The sequence below is a fragment of the Pezoporus flaviventris genome, unplaced genomic scaffold, assembly GCF_033815535.1.
Source record: "Pezoporus flaviventris isolate CSIRO_AGI_PZ_B2104156 unplaced genomic scaffold, CSIRO_AGI_Pfla_v1 ptg000078l, whole genome shotgun sequence".
Lineage (NCBI taxonomy): Eukaryota > Metazoa > Chordata > Aves > Psittaciformes > Psittacidae > Pezoporus > Pezoporus flaviventris.
The window spans coordinates 421,136-440,797 of NW_026892626.1; the positions used below are offsets into that span (position 1 = coordinate 421,136).

The window sequence follows — 19,662 nt, forward strand, 5'->3', positions numbered from 1 at the left end:
CCATCACTTGAAGGCACTTAAGTACAGGTCCGTGGGTCCTGATGAGATCCATCCACAGGTCCTGAAGGAGCTGGCAAATGAAGTTGAGAAGCCGCTGGCAATCATATTTGAGAAATCACGGCAGTCAGGTGAAGTTCCCGCTGACTGGAAAAAGGGAAATATAACCCCCATTTTCAAGAAGGGGAAAATGGATGACCCGGGGAATTACAGACCAGTCAGTCTCACCTCTGTGCCTGGCAAAATCTTGGAGCAGATTCTCCTGGATGGCATGCTAAGGCACATGAAAATCAACAAGGTGCTTGGTGACAGCCAGCATGGCTTCACTAAGGGGAAATCCTGCCTGACCAATGTGGTGGCCTTCTGTGATGGGGCTACAGAACTGATGGACAGCGGTAGAGCAGTTGATGTCATCTACCTGGACTTGTGTAAAGCGTTTGACAACTGCCCCACACGACATCCTTGTCTCTAAATTGGAGCGACATCAATTTGATGGAGGGACCACTCGGTGGATAAAGAACTGGCTGGATGGCCACACACAAAGACCTGTGGTCAATGGCTCAATGTCCAGCTGGAGACCAGTAACGAGTGGCGTCCATCAGGGAACAGTGTTGGGACCGGTCTTGTTTAACATCTTCGTCGCTGACATGGACAGTGGGATTGAGCGCACCCTCAGCAAGTTTGCCGATGACACCAAGTTGTGTGGTTTGGTTGATACCCTGGAGGGAAGGAATGCCATCCAGAGGGACCTCGACACGATTGTGAGGTGGGCTGATGCCAACCTCATGAAATTCAACAATGCAAAGTGCAAGGTCCTACACCTGGGTCAGGGCAATCCCAGGCACAGCTACAGGTTGGGAAGAGAAGAGATTCAGAGCAGCCCTGCGGAGAAGGACTTGTGGGTGTCAACTGATGAGAAACTGAACATGAGGTGGTAGTGTACACTTGCACCCCAGAAAGCCAACCATATCCTGGGCTGCATCAAAAGGAGCGTGACCAGCAGATAGACGGTGGTGATCCTGCCCCTCTACTCTGCTCTTGTGAGAACTCACCTGGAGTATTGTGTACAGTTCTGGTGTCCTCAACATAAAAAGGACATGGAGCTGTTGGAACAAGTCCAGAGGAGGGCCATGAGGATGATAAGGGGGATGGAGCACCTCCCGTATGAAGACAGGCTGAGAAAATTCGGGTTGTTCAGACTGGACTGGTAGGCTGCATAGAGATGTCATAGCAGCCTACCAATATCTGAAGGGGGCCTACAAGGATGCCTGAGAAGAACTCTTCATCAGGGACTGTAGTAATAGAACAAGGGGTAATGGGGTCAAACTTAAACAGGGGAAGTTTAGATTGGATATAAGGAGGAAATTCTTTACTGTAAGGGTGGTGAGGCACTGGAACAGGTTGCCCACAGAAGTGATAAATGCTCCATTCCTGGCAGTGTTCAAGGCCAGGTTGGACAGTCTTGGGCGACATGGTCTAGTGTGAGGTGTCTCTCACCACAGCAGGGGGGGTGGAACTTGATGGTGTTAGCATCCTTTCCAAACCCTAACTATTCTATGATTCTATGATTTCTTATCAGCTCCTTTAATCTATCCAGGGTTTTATCTATGACAGTAGCTCAGCTGTCCAGAAAATATATAACCTCAGAAAATAAGTTTGCCAACTCCTGTGTACTATCTAATTATTACTGCCCAACTATGTGTCACAGGTCTTTTGATGCTAAAAGTGATATTTTATTTAGTGAATTCAGAACCTGTATTTTGGAGAAAGATGACATGATTTATATCCTGGAAGAATGAACACAGTGGTATCCAAGATAGACATGGCCTTGTGCAGAAGTATCATGTTTATTCAGAATTTTTTGGCTGTATGAATTATGTTGCTGATTATGCCAGTAGGTGATGCCCTTTGTCTCTCTGTTGACCTGACTGAGGAAAGTGCATGGCTTCCAGAAACCTTTCCTCACTTCTCATGCACAAAGGCTACAGATGTGCACAGGAAGGTTGCTGGGTCCTCAGTCCCTGTTTTTACTCTGTAAGTCTGCGCATGTTTGTCTGCATAATTTTCTAATACATACCTTAAAATACAGTAAATATCCTTTTATGTCTTGTCATTCCTAAGTATAAAACACTTGTAACTTCTTTGTATAAAACAGGAAGCCCATCCTGTCCTACTAACTAATAACACGAACAAAAGATTGAAGCTTTTTCGGTTAGTAATCCAGTTCTTCCTATAAAGAAGGCTGTCAGTAAAAACACCGTCTAATAGTGGGTGACCATTTTACCTGTCAAGAATTTAAAAGAGGGTTTCTTGTGTAATACTGCTTCATTTCTGTGGCTTGACAAAGAGTGCGTAGGAGGAAGAGCTTGCCCATATGTACTGATGCTTCCAAATGCTGTTATAAGAAAGTACTTACTGAAAAGGGAGGTAGAACCCAGAAGCTGTAGCAAGAGATGTGGAATTTAGGGATTATTCAGAGGATCCATCTGTGGTCTGAGCATTAGAATCTGTTTGCTCCATTCTGGTGCAATTTACATTCTATGAATCTTGACTCTTTTGAGTGAGGACTTGACATTACGCCCAGACTGCCAGCCCTCTCTGGGTGTCAAGGTGACTGCAGCACAGACCTGACCCTTGGGATTAATCAATAGCTCAATGTAGTAATCCCAAGATCATCATTAAAACTTTTCATATCAATCACTTCAATGCCTGTTACATATAGTTACGCTTTAGAAACATGCTGCAGTGTTTCTTACTGCTACAAAGTAGGTTTTTGAAACTAAGCCAAAGAAACTCTGTTAAATGAGCTTTTATTTTTCATTAAGAACATGTGGTGTGAAGTTCATTTGAATGATTTGTCCTATAGCTGCTTCATATTTGATAATGGGATTTTTTGAAATAAAAAGTCCTGCATTTTTATTTTTCGTAATTATTTTGCATAATTCTTGTAGGTCTCCTTTGGGTACTAGAAAGTCTGCTATACGGTCTCCCTGGAGTCTTCTTTTGTTCAGCCTAGAGAAGCAGCTTCCAGTACCTAAAGGGGTCAACAAGAAAGCTGGAGAAGGGCTTTGGACAAGGGCATGTAGGGACAGGACAAGGGGCAATGGCTTTAAACTGACAGAGGGGAGATTGAGATGAGCTCTTAGGCAAAAGTTCTTCCCGCTGGGGGTGGTGAGACACTAGCACAGGTTGCCCAGAGAAGCTGTGGTTGCGCCATCCCTGGCAGTGTTCAAGGCCAGGTTGGATGGGCTTGGAGCAAGCTGGTCTAGTGGAAGGTGTCCCTGCCCATGGCAGAGGGTTGGAACTGGATGAGCTTTAAGGTCCCTTCCAACCCAAACCAATCTGGGATTTTATGATTGTGTGATTATGTGATGCTGTGATTTATTTTGGTCATAATTAACATATTTTTTGGCCTGTTGTGGGAAAATAAAACCCTAATAAGATTCAGCATAGGTTTGGAAATCCATACTTCCATGCACATACTTGTCCTGTTCTGTTGTCAGCTCCTAGATCCAGTCTGTCATTTTGAGGTTTCATTTGATGATCACCTAGCTGTACCCTAATTCTGCCTGCTGCTCCATGCCCCATGGACCTGGCTGGTAGGACAGTCAGAAGGAGTAATAGTTGTTGAACAAGGTAGTTGTTGTAGGAATAGTTGTTGAGCAAGGACAAGTTGCTCTTGCTATCCAAGGAGTTGTTAAAGGCCTGAAAGATGTCACAAGCTATCATTGAAAGACTGAGTTCTGTTTCTGAATAGTTCCCTATTTTCATTGAGGGCCTGATCAGCCATTATTGATACATAAAATAAACATGAGAAAAGTTTTTCCAATCTTCTATCAATTCACTGACAAAGTATTTTTCCAGTCTGCCTTTCAAGAGTAAAGGAATCTCCTAAGGGAACAAACCCTGCTTAAACCTCTGTATTTCATCTTTAATCTCAGGATCTAAACTCTGGCAATTAGATATCACTGGTGCAGTGCTGTTTGTTAGTCTGATCCCAATTAAAAAAATTTATACTTGCAAAATTTTCCCACCCAGTCAGATTGCTGATACAGGGAAGAAATCAAATCAGTAATAAGCTAAGTCATGAGCATACTTTACTTGTTAAACACTGAAAGCAGCAGTGCCTAAAGAAATCAGCTAAAATGAGGTATTCTGTCAAAGAATCTTAGAATCATAGAACGGTTAGGTTTGGAAAGGGACCTTCAAAATCATCTAGTTCCACCCCCCTGCCATGGGTAGGGACACCTTTTGCTAACTAAAGGTACAGGGACTATGTTATGGGGCCTGTTAGTGCATCTCATCAAATGGTCCTGGACTGGCGGAGATTCTGGCAGTGGTGCCCATGGACACGTGAGAGCTCTGTGGGTGCTAGCCCTGGTCAGATTCACCAGCTATTATCAGTATTAGCTCTGACAAGAGCTGCCAAGGTTCACTTCTATCCTAGGCAACATGGGCATTTGGTCTAATGGTTTTGAGGTTTCCTGATGGTCTAAACAGGGTGACAACCTGTAAGTTGAGATAGAAGATACAAGAACTACTCCAATTTTGGACCAGGTCATTGCTGTACTGTGATCAAAATCATAGTCCGGTCTTGTGCTTGGTAAGAAAGTACATCGTTTTGGTAATGTGAAGAAAAGGAAGGTCCGGAGAGGTTGTGTGCCCATGGAAGCTGTGGCTGCCCCATGCCTGGCAGTGTTCAAGGCCAGGCTGGACAGGGCTTGGAGCAACCTGGTCTAGTGGAAGGTGTCCCTGCCCATGGCAGGGGTTTGGAACTGGGTGAACTTTAACGTGCCTTCTAACCCAAACCAGTCTGTGGTTCTATGATTCTATGAATATATGCACCTGAACTTCTGAAGATATCAAGTGATTTTACGAGGAGAGAGTCCACATAAGCACAAATGTTGGACTTTTAAAACTAGACACAAAGTGTTGAAAGTGTGTGTTGGTTTTGGGGAATGAGGGGGAGTTTTGGCTTTAATTCTAAAAATGTGTAACTAAAATAGCTGTGCTGAGCCTGTGCAGGTGCTAGGGGGTTTATAGTAGTGTTGCAAAGAAGATAGCCTTCATATGTCTGGTGTTTGCAAGTGCCAGATGAAGGCATGGGCAGAAATGTTATGTACCATTTTGTGCATATTTCAGAAAGTGATTAAACAAAGTTTTAAAGTAAAAACTGATGTGTAACTTTCCTCACCGTCTTGATTTTTTTTTGAATTTTCATCTTTCATGTTGTTTTGTCAAGTTTTCGATATATTTCATAAGCTTTTGAGGCAACGAATTGTTCAATATTGAGGAATAGATGATACTCTGCACTTGAAGTTCAAACTGTATATTTAGTTCTGTGATAAAGATTGCAGAATGCATGTATACAATGCACATGGAAGCTCTGAGCATGAGAGGAAAAGTGAATGTGTGAAATAAGTCAATATTAGATTTAATGAAATTCATATTTTTCATTTTCTTGGATAGTGTATTATGTTATCTGATCTGGTATGGTTCTCCTTGCAGAGGAAGAGAGGAAGACAATTTATGAAAGTAAAGTTGACTCACTGAGGAAAATATTTTATACTTCTGAATTACCAAACAGAAATAAATGGGATGGCTCACGTGGAAGAAGCAAGAAAATCGAGGTGTCTCTTCTAACACAGCTGCCAAATGAGAATAAGGTAATGAGTTAACATTTATCCATGTGGACACGCACCATATTCAAACAGACGGAAATATGTGGAGATACACTGTCCAAATATTAAAGGCTAGTGGTATTTATTCCATCTGATGCAAATACTTAAAATGCTACCTTGATGTGTAATGCTTAGAGAGGCACCTGCAGGGATCACATTTGGCTGTGGCATTTGCTCTACTGAAGAGCTGCCATAATCTGACTAATAAATAAGGCATCCTGCAAGGACCTTTGCTATGCTTTCACTGAAGACTACAGTTAGTGGTAGGGTTGGCAAAAAGGAAAAGAACTTGAGTATATGAATGCCAGCATGCACAGATTTATTTTGATTTTGGTAGCTTCAGCTACCTAAAGTAAACAGTAGGCAGGCCAGCAGCATTTTTAATCTTCTGAAACATATGAGATTAGGGATTTTACTGTGTAGGTTCAGGAAAAAAACAGGCATTATCTGGAGAGAGCAAGATGGAAATCTTTGTCCACTTGTTAAGCACTCCTGATGTTCTACTTGAATGACAAATAGCTAAGCTGTGATCCAGCTTCTACTATTCACTTCATTAAAGTTTTTATTAAAAAAGAAGTAGTAGCTCATTTTGCGCAATACGCAGAGCAATATACTTACCCAAGGCCTCGACCAACCTGATCTTGAACACTGCCAGGGATGGAGCATTCACAACCTCCCTGGGCAACCCATTCCAGTGCCTCACCACCCTAACAGGAAAGAATTTCCTTCTTATATCCAATCTAAACTTCCCCTGTTTAAGTCTGACCCCATTACCCCTTGTTCTATCACTACAGTCCCTGATGAAGAGTCCTTCTCAGGCATCCTTGTAGGCCCCCTTCAGATACTGGTAGGCTGCTATGACTCTCTATGCAGACTACTAGTCCAGTCTGAACAACCCGAATTTTCTCAGCCTGTCTTCATACGGGAGGTGCTCCATCCCCCTTATCATCCTCATGGCCCTCCTCTGGACTTGTTCCAACAGCTCCATGTCCTTTTTATGTTGAGGACACCAGAACTGTACACAATACTCCAGGTGAGTTCTCACAAGAGCAGAGTAGAGGGGCAGGATCACCACCGTCTATCTGCTGGTCACGCTCCTTTTGATGCAGCCCAGGATATGGTTGGCTTTCTGGGGTGCGAGTGTACACTACCACCTCATGTTCAGTTTCTCATCAATTGACACCCACAAGTCCTTCTCCGCAGGGCTGCTCTGAATCTCTTCTCTTCCCAACCTGTAGCTGTGCCTGGGATTGCCCTGACCCAGGTGTAGGACCTTGCACTTTGCACTGTTGAATTTCATGAGGTTGGCATCAGCCCACCTGTCAAGTGTGTCAAAGTCCCTCTGGATGGCATCCCTTCCATCCAGCATATCAATCAAAATACACAGCTTAGTGTCATTGGCAAACTTACTGAGGGCACCTCAATCCCACTGTCCATGTTGCCGACAAAGAAGTTGAACAAGATCAGTCCCAACACTAACTCCTGAGGGACACCACTTGTCACCCAACTCCAGCTGAACACTGAGCCATTGACCACAGCTGTCTGCATCCAGCCATCCAGCCAATCCTTTATCCACCGATTAGTCCATCCACCAAATTTATGTCTCTCCAGAATAGAGACAAGGATGTCATGCGGGACAGTGTCGAGCACTTTGCACAAGCCCAGGTAGATGATGTCAACTGCTCTGACCCCGTCCATCATTTCTATAGCCCCATCACAGAAGGCCACCAAAGTGGTCAGGCAGGATTTCCCCTTAGTGAAGCCGTGATGGCTGTCACTAACCACCACATTGTTTTTCATGTGCCTTAGCATGCTTTGCAGGAGAATCTCCTCCATGATACTGCCAGGTATAGAGGTGAGACTGACTGGTCTAGTTCCCTGGGTCTTCCATTTTTCCCTTCTTGAAAATGGGGGTTATATCGCCCTTTTTCCAGTCATTGGGAACTTCACCTGACTGCTGTGATTCTTCAAATATGACAGTGGCTTAGCAAGTTGATCCACCACTTCCTTCACCTGCTGGTGAAGACTGAGGCAAAGAAATCATTGAGAAACTCAGCCTTCCCCATAGCCAGGGTAGCTAGTTCTCCCATTTTCTTCTGGAGAGGGCCCACATTATCCCTAGTCTGTCTTTTGCTTGCGACATACCTATAGAAGCCCTTCCTGTTACCCTTGACATGCCTGGCCAGACTCTGGGCCTATCTGGGCCTTAGCTTTCCTGACCTGGTCCCTAGATTTCCTGACCTGGTGCCTAGATTTCCTGACCTGGTCCCTAGCTTCCCAGACAACATCCTGTATTCTTCCCAGGCTGCCTGCCCCTGTTTCCGCCTTTTATAAGATTCTTTTTTCCCTCTTAAATATATGAATGCACTTGCTGAGAAAGCTTATGTGCCATTTAACGGTCTCAGACTACAGCTAGAAGAACTATCCCTTTTCCTAAGAGATCAGTCATACACTGCTGTCAGAAACTTTTCTCTGCTTAAGACCATTGCAGAGTCATTGTGTTATAGAATAATAAACATTGTATTTGATGATGAAACATTCACAACTGCAATGTGATACTAGATTCATGACTGCAAGTGAAGAAAAATTAAGAAGGAAAAAAGTCTAAACCCAAAGCAGTTTTGAAATGGATGCTGTGGACAGAGTATCAGTTATGCAATCATGCATAATGAGGCTACACCACATAAAATGGAGGCAGAAGGACAATCAAACATTACATCCCTCAGGGCTAGTAGGATCCACCTTCAGATGTTCAAAGTAACTACTGATACCTGTAGTTTCTCAATGCACATGCCACATAACTGGCTCTTTTGAAGCAGTAATAGTCATGATCTTAAACAATACTACAAAAACTAACACATAAATTGTTCTAAATCTAAAGAAACTACAACGTGCAGAGAAATATAACAGTTGTATCCCTTTGACAGAGTCATGAAGTTCAATCATTTCTGTCCTTACTTTCGAAAGAGAAACGAAAGGAGGGAGGATTACATTCAAGCCAGAAAGAGGATCACTCTGCCTTCCCACTGATTTACTAGTCACAGTTCTCAACCCGCCAGGACCCAGATGTACAACACTGGTCTTTGCAACATGTGACAAACGTCCAAAATAAGGTATACAAACACAGCAAAAAGTAGCACAAGAAGGAGGTTGAAATGATGGATGGAAAGATTCACATATTCAGAGTTTTTCAATCTTACTTTTTAGAAATTCCACTGTCAGTGCCTTTACAATGAAATAACAATCTAGCTTAGGTCTCTAGAAAAGTATAACCAAGTTCCTCAATAGTAATATCTATCATAACTGTGTGTCACTGAAAAGTATGTTGCAAACTTCAGAAACATGTTTCTCTCAGAAAGTATATCCAGCTGGATAAATCTTTTTCTCTCCTGCTATGTATCCTGTATATTGATTAAAATTCCCTTTGTCTTCCACTTTGGAAGGGAATCGTTTGAAAATGTCCACTGAGCACCCACATATTTCAAAGAATAATGAACTCACTTATTACAAAGCCAGAGAAAACTGCTACCAGGACTAGCAGAAAAAAAAAATCCCATCAGTGAAATCTGTTAGATGAAATAGTAGCCCCAGAGGAATGATAAAAGTCTCATGGTCTGAAACATTTCAAAGCCAGACCACACACAACAATCAATAACAAAAGCCTATAGAAAACACTGGGCAAAACAACAGAAATTACCAGGTATTTCCTGTCTTTTTCAATTGAATGAATTCGTTCCCCACCAAAAACAAATCATGTGCAAATAAAAAATAGGTCCCTTTAACTACATACTGAAAAAATAATACAGCTGAGCTGCTATTGTAAATTCCAATTTACTCCTTTGTCTTCCAAATGCTGAATTAGGCAAGGGCCAGCAGAAGGCCTGTGAACCTCTTAAATCTCTTCCAAATTATGCTTTGATGGAAAACCTGGGATTCAAATAATCACAGAATCATAGACTGGTTTAGGCTGGAAGGGACCTTAAGGTCACCCAGTTCCAACCCCCTGCCACAGACAAGGACACCTTCCACTAGACCAGGTTGCTCCAAGCCCTATCCAACCTGGCCTTGAACACTGCCAGGGATGGGGCAAATACAGCTTCTCTGGGAAACCTGTGCCTGCTCTTCACCACCCTCTCAAGGAAGAACTTTCAATATCTAATCTAAATATCCCCTGTCAGTTTAAAGGCATTCCTCCTTGTCCTGTCCCTACAGGCCCTTGTTCAAAGTCCCTCTCCTGGTTTCTTGTGGCCCCTTTAGGCACTGGAAGCTGCTCTAAGGTCTCCCGTTAAGGAGCCTTCTCTTCTCCAGGCTGAACAAGCCCAGCTCTCTCAGCATGGCTCCAGAGCAGAGCTGCTCCAGACCTCGCAGCATCCCTGTGGCCTCCTCTGGACTCACTCCAAAGGCTCCACATTCCTCTTGTATTGCTGTCCCCAGAGCTGGATGCAGTATTTGCAGCAGGTGTTTCACCAGAGCGGTGTAGCAGGGAAGAACAATACAGTGACTTAGGGCAGGACTCCCAAACAAAAAATTATTCTACTCATAATAGCATGGTAACTGCACAAAGGTTATGAGTACAAATCTCATGTTCATTCACCATCTCCATTTTTCAAGCAAATCATCAGCAAACAGACACATTTTAAAACCAGATGAAACCCTATCACTGACATATTTCCATGAAATATCACTGTGCCATATTCACAAGATGAAAACATACCTATATTACAACATATTTACAACTATGTACACTGTTGTATGCTGAGTTCATGTACCATAAATGACAAGCTGTAAGTGTAAAAAACAGATTTAAAGGCTGAAAATACAAGCTGTAAGCGTAAAAAACAGATTTAAAGGCTGAAAAATACAATTATCTTCCCAATAACTGGGAAGATAATTTTTGAAGCCTTCTACTTCTTTTTCATAATTGAATCAAACCAACTCTCAGATATTTTGCAGTAACCCAATCAAAACTTGCAGCCTCCTTCTGCTTGTATATTGCTCAGCTGATAATAGTAGGTAGTGTTTTCAAGTTACTTAGTCCAGAAAACCTGCTCTGATTTAAATTCTCAAGCTATCTTCCTTTTTCCATGTATTAAAAAACCATGAATCTCTGTACATGAATGCCATTTGACAACTTTTCATGACAAGTATTCCATATAGTAAGTATCTGAAGGATTTCAGTATTAGACTTCTACATGCCAGTACATAAGAGCTATCCAGATGCACCTAAACTTCGTTATATAGTCCTTCTTTAAGAGACTTAGGGCATCCTATATGGCTTCTTGTTGCCACCCACAAAGACAGTGTATGTTCACAGAATCACAGAATCCCAAGGGTTGGAAGGGACCTCAAAAGATCATCTAGTCCAACCCCCCTGCAAGAGCAGGGTAACCTGGAGTACATCACACAGAAACTTGTCCAGGCGGGCCTTGAATATCTCCAATGTAGGAGACTCCACAACCACCCTGGGCAAGACACCATATCCTATCTGCCAGTCTTCAGCACCTGAATTGTCTAACCCCTAGTTATCTGAATTCCTGAAGTCCTTATTTCAATCTTACTCAATCAAAATCCTCACTACTTCCAATGACAGTAATCTTGCAGTAGCATTGAACAAGCAGAACTCTTCTGCCGACATACCTTGATCTATACAGCAGAGAAAAGAAGAACTTACTTGCCTAAGTGTGCAAATTAGTCTTTGTAACACATCTTGAAAGTCCAGTATGTCAAACATTGTGGCCTTCCCTTTCTACACTTCACCTCCACTTAAGAGTATTTTTGCTGTAGTGTTTCCTTCACTGTAGTGTTTCATTCACTGTAGTGTTTCCTCATTGTAACTCACTCCTGCCTCAGGAATTCTTTGCTCTTTAAACCAGAAGAGAGATTCTGCTGGAGCATCTCTGCTCTGGAGCCATGCTGAGAGAGCTGGGCTTGTTCAGCGTGGAGAGGAGAGTTACCTTTTGTCCTATCACTACAGTTCCTGATGAAGAGGCCCTCTCTGGCATAGGAAAAAGGCTGCAAATTCCTCTTCAGGTTAACATTGTCCTACTGGTCCATTTTTAAAATAAAAGCAAATTTACTGTCATTTCTTATATAGTTTTCTGCTGTTAAGACTCACATTTGTAAAGTGAAAGTGCCCCTACTGACACATATATAGGAAGTTGAAAGTTGTTGTTTTGCCTACATGTGGTTAATGAAAAAAAAAAGGAGATAACTACTGTCAAACGGACTGTGAACTAAACATGTTGCTCAGCCTTCACTGGGGAATTCAATTAGTCTAATAACAACCCAGAATACAGATTTTGCATACCACCTGGGAGCAGAGACATGGTCGGCCACTTTCCAACTTCCTCTGCGTGACAGCTTGCTTGGCACAGGGGCATCAAAACAACTGCACTGAGGCTATGAAGTATATATCCAAGGTTCAGTTTGCTTAGAGATGGGGCTGACCACCACCCTTAGGCTTTAAGGCATTGCCACGTAGTGTGAGGTATATGAGATCAAATACAGCTAACAGCAGGAATGGACTTAATTTAATCCCAGTGGTCAAATGTCCCAGACCATGGAAAAAAATATGTATCTAAACTTGGGTTTGGGTAAGAATTTTATTCATGGCAGCATTTTTCTATGCAGCTGATTGATCCAGGATCCCATATTTTTAGAAATGGGAGAGGACTAATTAAAAATCTAGATGAAAAATTTGAAGCTTGGACAATTCTTTTTTCCTTTTTGGTAAAAGGTCAAATAAAATGTTTTATGCTCCAGGGAATTTCCCAGTCTTCCTCTGAGTTTAGACAAACAAGCAGATGCTGCTTTCTAATTTTGGATATTATAGTTCTCTCCACCAGATTTTGAACACTCTTCCTAAGATTTAAAAGAGTCTCTCGCCCTGTATGGCAACTGGGGATTTGATTTATTTCCATGAGATTTTCATCCAAAGTTGTTCTAGAAAGTGTTTAGATCTGAAGAGACCACACATTGAACACATCTACATAACTCTGTGTCATAGATTCCTTGGTAAATCAAACTCTTCTGAGGCTTCTTCCCTGTGAGGGTGAGGCACTGGCACAAGTTGCCCAGATAAGATGTGGCTGCCCCATCCCGGGCAGTGTTCAAGGCCAGGTTGGACAGGACTTGGAGCAACCTGCTCTCGTGGAAGGTGTCCTTGTGTGTTGTAGGGCATTGGAACTGGATGAGCTTTAAGGTCCCTTCCAACCCAAACCAGACTGGGATTATAAGATTCTATGATTCTTCAAGTGCACAGTCAAGAAATCTTTGAGTCTTAAGATTTTTCTCTGGACTTAATAAAACATAGCAAATACCTCAAAGCAAGCACCAGTTACCTGTTCTATTATCATCTTGTTTTTATACTCAAAGGTAAAAGAACAAGCTAACAAAACTAAATATTAACTGGGCATATGCATAAGTGAGTTCAGTGATTCTAAAACCAGCATATATGAATGTATTAAAATAAATGACTAATGAAATTTTTCCTCTAACCAACATGTTTGCTTTGGATTTGCACAAGAGGTGGTTTTGTTTTTTTTTTTTTTATAAATGCTGAAAACTTCTGCAAAACTTTACAGTGAGCATGACAGTTTCATTTCTGGACCTGGGCTCTAATCACTAAAATACATTCCAATGGGTTCACCAAGCCTTTCATCTATCTATTAGTTTTGTTAATATTACCCTCTTGACAAAAAAAAACAAAAAACAAAAAAAAAAAAACAAAACGAAACAAACAAAAAAAAATACAAACACAAAACCCAAACCTACTTTGGATGCTCTAAGAAGGAAAAGTAAGAGACTTACAGAATCTTAAACTAGCCAATCCATTAAATCTATCCATCCATTACAGAATCAATAAAAATGGTTTAAAAATTTCCAGTTATGGAGTAAGTGCTTAGATACTTTTTAAATATTACACATTTAAGATATATAGGCCCTGTTTGTTAGAGTATATATAGGTTTTAAAAGCTGAGTTCAGAGTTTTTGAATTACACAGAGGTATGTTTATCTAGGTCCCATCAGATATCACAGAAGTGAGGTAAAAGCCTTACTCTGGGATTTACTTGTCAATTAGCCTATGAATTCTCATTCTGTCACAGCATCAAGCACAGTTTTAAAAATAGAATCATTAGGGGGTTTCAGGAATACTAAAATTAGGAAGATTAAATTCCTGTATCAAAGATAAAATTTTATGATGCAACTAATTTATAAGGTATCTGTGTGCTATTTAAGCCATACACATATCACTAAATCAACTACACAGAATTTAGAAAGACCTTATTTTGACTGCAAATCTTGTTCTAGTTGAGCTAAGACAACATCTTTTCAAATAGAACAAGGACGAATAAGAGTTAGCCAAAGATAATTATCACACATTTAGAGATAAAAAGACAACATTCTAAAAATGCAATTTTCTTGATTAGGATATTAGAAATCCTTAAAAAGCCAGTGGAAGTCAGGAATGCAGAAATTCAGTAATACTGTTATTTACAACAACGGAACTATTCCGCCAGCAGAAGACCCTAAGGTCTAATAAACTGAGAATGTGATATTGTATAAAGTATTTTGCACTGCTCTGATGCTAAAATGCCTCATGCTTTAAGTGGAATTGCATGGGTCATTAGTTCATAATGCAAACCAGCACCTTGTGGTATTTTTTAAGGAAAATAAAGGTGGGAGGAAAACAAGCTGAGCTGTTTATACCAGCATAGGCAACTGCATTTCTAAGTATTTGATTCAGCTGAAGCTCTAGCTTTTATGCAGTTTTAGTGGCAGATGCTGTAGTGACAATGAAAGTGACTGAAATACACGCTAGGGCTTCTTGCAAGTAGCATCATGATATGCAGCACACGTCTAAGATAGGAGCTATCTCCAGTATATCCATCATACATAAAGAAGACCAGAACCTAATTTTCAGTCCTCTTGCCTCATCCCCCAGTGTCTCTTTTCTCTTCTATTTTTTACTGGGAGGAGACACAAAAGGTTGCCACAAGATTATTTCAATGGCAGCTTCAACTCCCCCAACTGGTTTTCTCCTCAAGGCCTGTGACTTGGTTCTGCCTGAAGGACAGGACAGATTTCTGAGTGCCAATCACTGGAGCATGCCACATGCTGTAAGTGAAAAATACAGTGCTACTGCAGTAGCATAAGGACATCATTTTTAATGCAAAGCTGTGGTAAAGAGAATTGTAAGTGAGTTGTATGTAGCTAGCATTTATTTTATGGCACCTGACTTAACATGAACAAAAGAAATGAACCTGAGCTACAGAGTTTGGACCCAGCTCTAAACTGCCTGTAATTCAGCAATGCTCAGATCAGTGTTATGCCCCACCTCTTATTTCATCTGCAGAGCATGAAACCTTTTCAGACTGATCATCCTAATCTGATGTCCTTATGTGCCTTCATCCGAGTTATCTGCTAGCTTGGCACACACAACAGCACAGCGTAGCATGCTAGTCTTAGTAAACCTGTGAAAGTATCCAAATTGCACAGCCCTTATCTTAGGCCATCTGATACTTTTAAGGACTTCCCTTAGACTCTTCTTCTTTTATGGAAACTTCTCTATCAAAACAATGCAGAACATACTTAGGAAAAGCCTATGCATCCAAATAGTGCAAGAAAACCATGATTCACCACCCGTAGAGACCTACCTTAGCAGTTTGTGAACCAAGCTAAGGAAAGTTATCCTTAGGGATTCCACTGATAGGAGAAACAAAAGTATCACAAGAATTTGCCTACACAAAACCCACAAAACAAGTGGGTAGCAGAATGACACTAAATACTACTGCTTCTCGCCTTTCTTTCTGGCTGTGATTTCTAATGGGAGATTTGGAAAGTTACATACCTTTCAAAAGATAAGTGAATGTGTTTAGAAAGTCTTCATATGACTGCTCATGGCAGGATGCTGCTGTTCAACAGTTGTTCTCCCATCATCCACACCTTGACAGTCAAACGGGTTTATCTGCTTTAGTAGGCTGTTTCTGCAAAAGAAAGAAAAGAGTAGCATGCATCTGCAGGCAGAAAACAACTTAAGAGTACCTAACTCAAATAGATGAGCACCAGAATGTCCACTTTTTATCCTCTCCTTTGAAGTTCTGATCTTGCTAACATTTCCCCCAAAATTCAAGTGAACATAGTAATTTTAAACACAAAGGGAGAGACTGATGCCTGAAATTTCTGTCCTTGGGAAGTATGAGCCACAGAAGTGCCAAACTCTCTTGGTAGTGCTCACTCCCTCTCATTTTCACAGTCATAGAATCACACAGTAGTTTGGGTTGGAAGGGAACTTTTAGTTCATCTAGTTTCAATGACCTGCTGCAGGCAGGGACACTTCCCACCAGACCAGGTTGCTCAAAGCCCCATCCAACCTGGCATTGTTTAGTCTTACAACAGCTGCCTTCTTTGCAGAAACTGTGCCAACAGTCACTTGCACGATGGATTTCACAACAGTGACACCCGTACATTCAAAACTTGGACTGGATCCATCATTTTGCAGGTGCACTTCTCTGCATCATCAAAGCCACTAAACCCAGATTTTGGAGGGCATGTTAAATCATGATGACACATGTGTATGGTGAAACAGTACACAGAATAGGAAGGGTAGGATGGGACTGGGCAGCCACACAGGAAGGCAACGGACATTCTCAAGAGAGGAACAAATGCTGAGAGCTGAAGGAATCCCATAGAAGCTTCTCTGGACTTGAAAGCTCCACTGTCCATGTCACACAGCAGTTTTCTAGCCTAACCCCACCACTTTACCAGACTCTAAGAGAAACAATTAATGGTCCTGACATGGCCCTCAGTAAAATGAGTAAAATTAACTTGCCCCTCACTTATAAAAGCTGTGTAAATAATAGAATCACAGAATGGTTTGATTTGGAAGGGACCTTAAAACTCACCCAGTTCCAGAGGCAGGGACACCTTCCACTAGACCAGCACGCCCCAAGCCCCATCCAACCTAGCCTTGAACACTGCCAGGGATGGGGCAGACACAGCTTCTCTGGGAAGCCTGTGTCAGTGCCTCACCACCCTCACAGGGAAGAACTTCTGCCTAAGAGCTCATCTTGATACCCCCTCTGTCATGTTAAAGCCATTCTTCCTTGTCCTGGCCCTACAGGCCTCTCTCCTGGTTTCTTGTGGCCCCTTTAGGCACTGGAAGCTGCTTTAAGGTCTCCCCTTAAGGAGCCTTCTCTTCTCCAGGCTGAACAAGCTCAGCTCTCTCAGCCTAGCTCCAGAGCAGAGCTGCTCCAGCCCTCACAGCATCTCCATGGCCTTCTCTGGACTTGCTCCAACAGCTCTACATTCCTCTTGTGTTGTTGCCCCAGAGCTGGATGCAGGGCTGCAGCAGACGTCTCCTCAGAGCACAGCACAGGTGAAGAATCCCCTCTCTCAACCTGCTGGTCACGCTCTGGGGATGCAGCCCAGAACATAGGGGGGTTCTAGGCTCAAGCGCTCACTGCTGGGGCATGGAGAGCTTCTTGTTACCCAACACCTCTAAGTCCTTCTCAGCAGGACTGCTCTCAATTCAGTCTCTGTGCAACCTGTATTTGTGCTTCAGATTGCCCCAAATAGTTAATAATATTACTAAGTTTATATACATTGGACCAGACTACTAGAAGCAGAAAAACACAGGTGAGAGACACATATAACTGGCATATTTGACAACTTAATAAAAAAATTTGAATGACCATTTTGCGCATCTAACAAAGATGCAAGAATGCATTTTACACTATATATCTGATTTTCATATGTTCCTGTGCTGCTTCTCAATTTACCACAGCATTAAGAAGTGGAGTTTGGGAATGAAAACTTAATTTTTCAGCAAAACTACAAATCAAGAAAGGCTGCCAACCTGATTTTAAAGTTAAATAAGTTCAAACAAGAATTGTTCAGAGCACAGCAGGAAAATAAAGTGTGATTTCTAATGTAGAACTCTAATGTCATTGGATTGCCAGCTTCTTCAGAAGACTACTGTTCTGAAGATCTAAAAACACATGCACACCCACATGACCTAAACTTTAAGTCTTTCAGTGTTTTACAAAAAACCAAATCAGTATTAACCTCTTGGTGAACTGACCAAACAGAATGTCATTTACCAGATTCTCAGAGTGGTTTATGCAAATGGCAGTGGTTTTAGAAGGAAGCAGGGCCTTCTACTCCTTATTATTGTTCAGTTATTACAGTCTCTATTTGTGGTAAATTTCATTATATGAAGGACAGCAGTGATTTTTAAGGCTAGTGTCAAGGGGAAAAAAAAATCATATATTTAATCAAGAAAATGATAATGTAACCTTTTCTTCTTCTTTGGCTTCTGGTGCCTAGGCTCTCCAAGTCCTCTATAAACACTAATGAAATAAACTTCACAATAATCACATGAGGAACAGCAAACAAATATTATTCCAAATAACAAATGAAAAAACTGAGTTACCAGGAGTTTAAAAGACTTCAAAGCAAATTAGAGGAGGGCTGGCAGTAAAGCTTAGATTTCTTGACTCCAAAATGCTCCAGGAAGCTAGAAAATCATCAGCCTGAGATTAAGCAAAATCTCAGGTGTTACTAAAATGCTATAGCTCAATTCTTACTCTGCTGTGCAGCCTCTGCTTCCTACATAACAATGTCATTCTGGCATCTACACTCCATTGCTTTTTATAAGAACTTCATGGCTCTGCTTCAAAAATCTAAAGCAGGAAATAGAATGCCAAATGGACTAGAGAGGTGCTAGTCCAACACAGCCCTGAAATCTTTTTTTCACAGCTGTTATTGACATCTACAGACTCATCTCCTCACGGAAAGGAAAAACAGCCAGGTTCTAATGAAAGCCTAGGTTCTGTCAGAAGAACAGCATTTACTCAGAGAGACTGGCAGCTGGAACTACTTGTGTTCCCACTGTTTTCAATTATTTTGAAGAACTGCAGGGTGCTGCTGCATCCTTTTAAATGAAAGCAAGCACAGAGGAAGGTATTTGGAGAACACCTACTATCCCTGAAACTGAACATACGCTTCAGGTAGGATAGATGGCATTAGGATGCAAGGCATTTGACACTGACCTGCACAAGATCCTTGTCTCTGAACTGGAGAGGCATGGATTTGACAGATGGACCACCTGGTGATACTCAAAAGAGTTGCGGTCAGCGGCTTGATGTCCAAGTAGAGACCAGCAAAAAGTGGTGTTCCTCAGGCGTTGGTGTTGGGACCAGCACGATTCAACATCTTTGTTGGTGACATGGGCAACGGGGTTGAGTGCACCCTCAGCAAGTTTGCCAATGACACTAAGCTTTGTGGTGCAGTCAACATGCTAGAGGGAAGGCATGGGATCAAGAAGGACCTGGACAAGGTGGAGAAGTGGCACCATGTGAACCTCGGGAAGTTCAACAAGGCCAAGTGCAAGGTCCTACGCTTGGGTCAGGGCAATCCCAAGCACAAATACAGGCTTGGGGAGACTGGATGGAGCAGCCCTGAGTAGAAGACTTGGGGGTGTTGGGTGATGAGAAGCTCCCCATGACCCAGCAGTGTGCACTTGAGCCCAGAACCCCCCCTGTGTGCTGGGCTGCATTCTCAGAGCATGAGCAGCAGCTCAAGGGAGGGGATTCTCTAGTTTGCGAAGCACCTCTGCTATGGAGACAGGCTGAGAAAACTGGGCTTGTTCAGCCTGAAGAAAACTCCAGGGAGACCTTAGAGCAGCTTCCACTGCCTAAAGGGGCCTACAAGAAATTTGGAGAGGGACTTTTGACAAAGGTGTGTAGGGACAGGACAAGGGGGAATGGCTTTAATGTGACAGAGGTACGACTTTAGGCAGAAGTTCTTCCCTGTGAGGGTGGCGAGGCACTGGTACTGGTTGCCCAAGAGAAGCTGTGGCTGCCCCATCCTGTCAGTTTTCAAGGCCAGGTTGGACAGGGGATGGAGCAAGCTGGTCTAGTGGAAGGTGTCCCTGTCTATGGCAAAGGGCTGGAGCTACATGAGCTTTAACATCCCTTCCAAC

At 42.3% G+C, this 19,662-nt stretch overlaps 1 protein-coding gene across 1 annotated transcript in view; it reads right to left on the bottom strand.

Annotated features, from left to right (window-relative positions):
- IFTAP (intraflagellar transport associated protein) overlaps positions 1-15,635 on the bottom strand; it is a gene marked incomplete at its 5' end in the record, with an annotated part of 40,293 nt that extends 24,658 nt beyond the window's left edge. Inside the window, 3 exon segments of the mRNA XM_061473970.1 lie at positions 1,237-1,289; positions 15,529-15,581; positions 15,583-15,635. Of these exon segments, the coding sequence (XP_061329954.1) occupies positions 1,237-1,289; positions 15,529-15,581; positions 15,583-15,635 (159 nt within the window).
- Between the last annotated feature and the right edge of the window lie 4,027 nt (positions 15,636-19,662).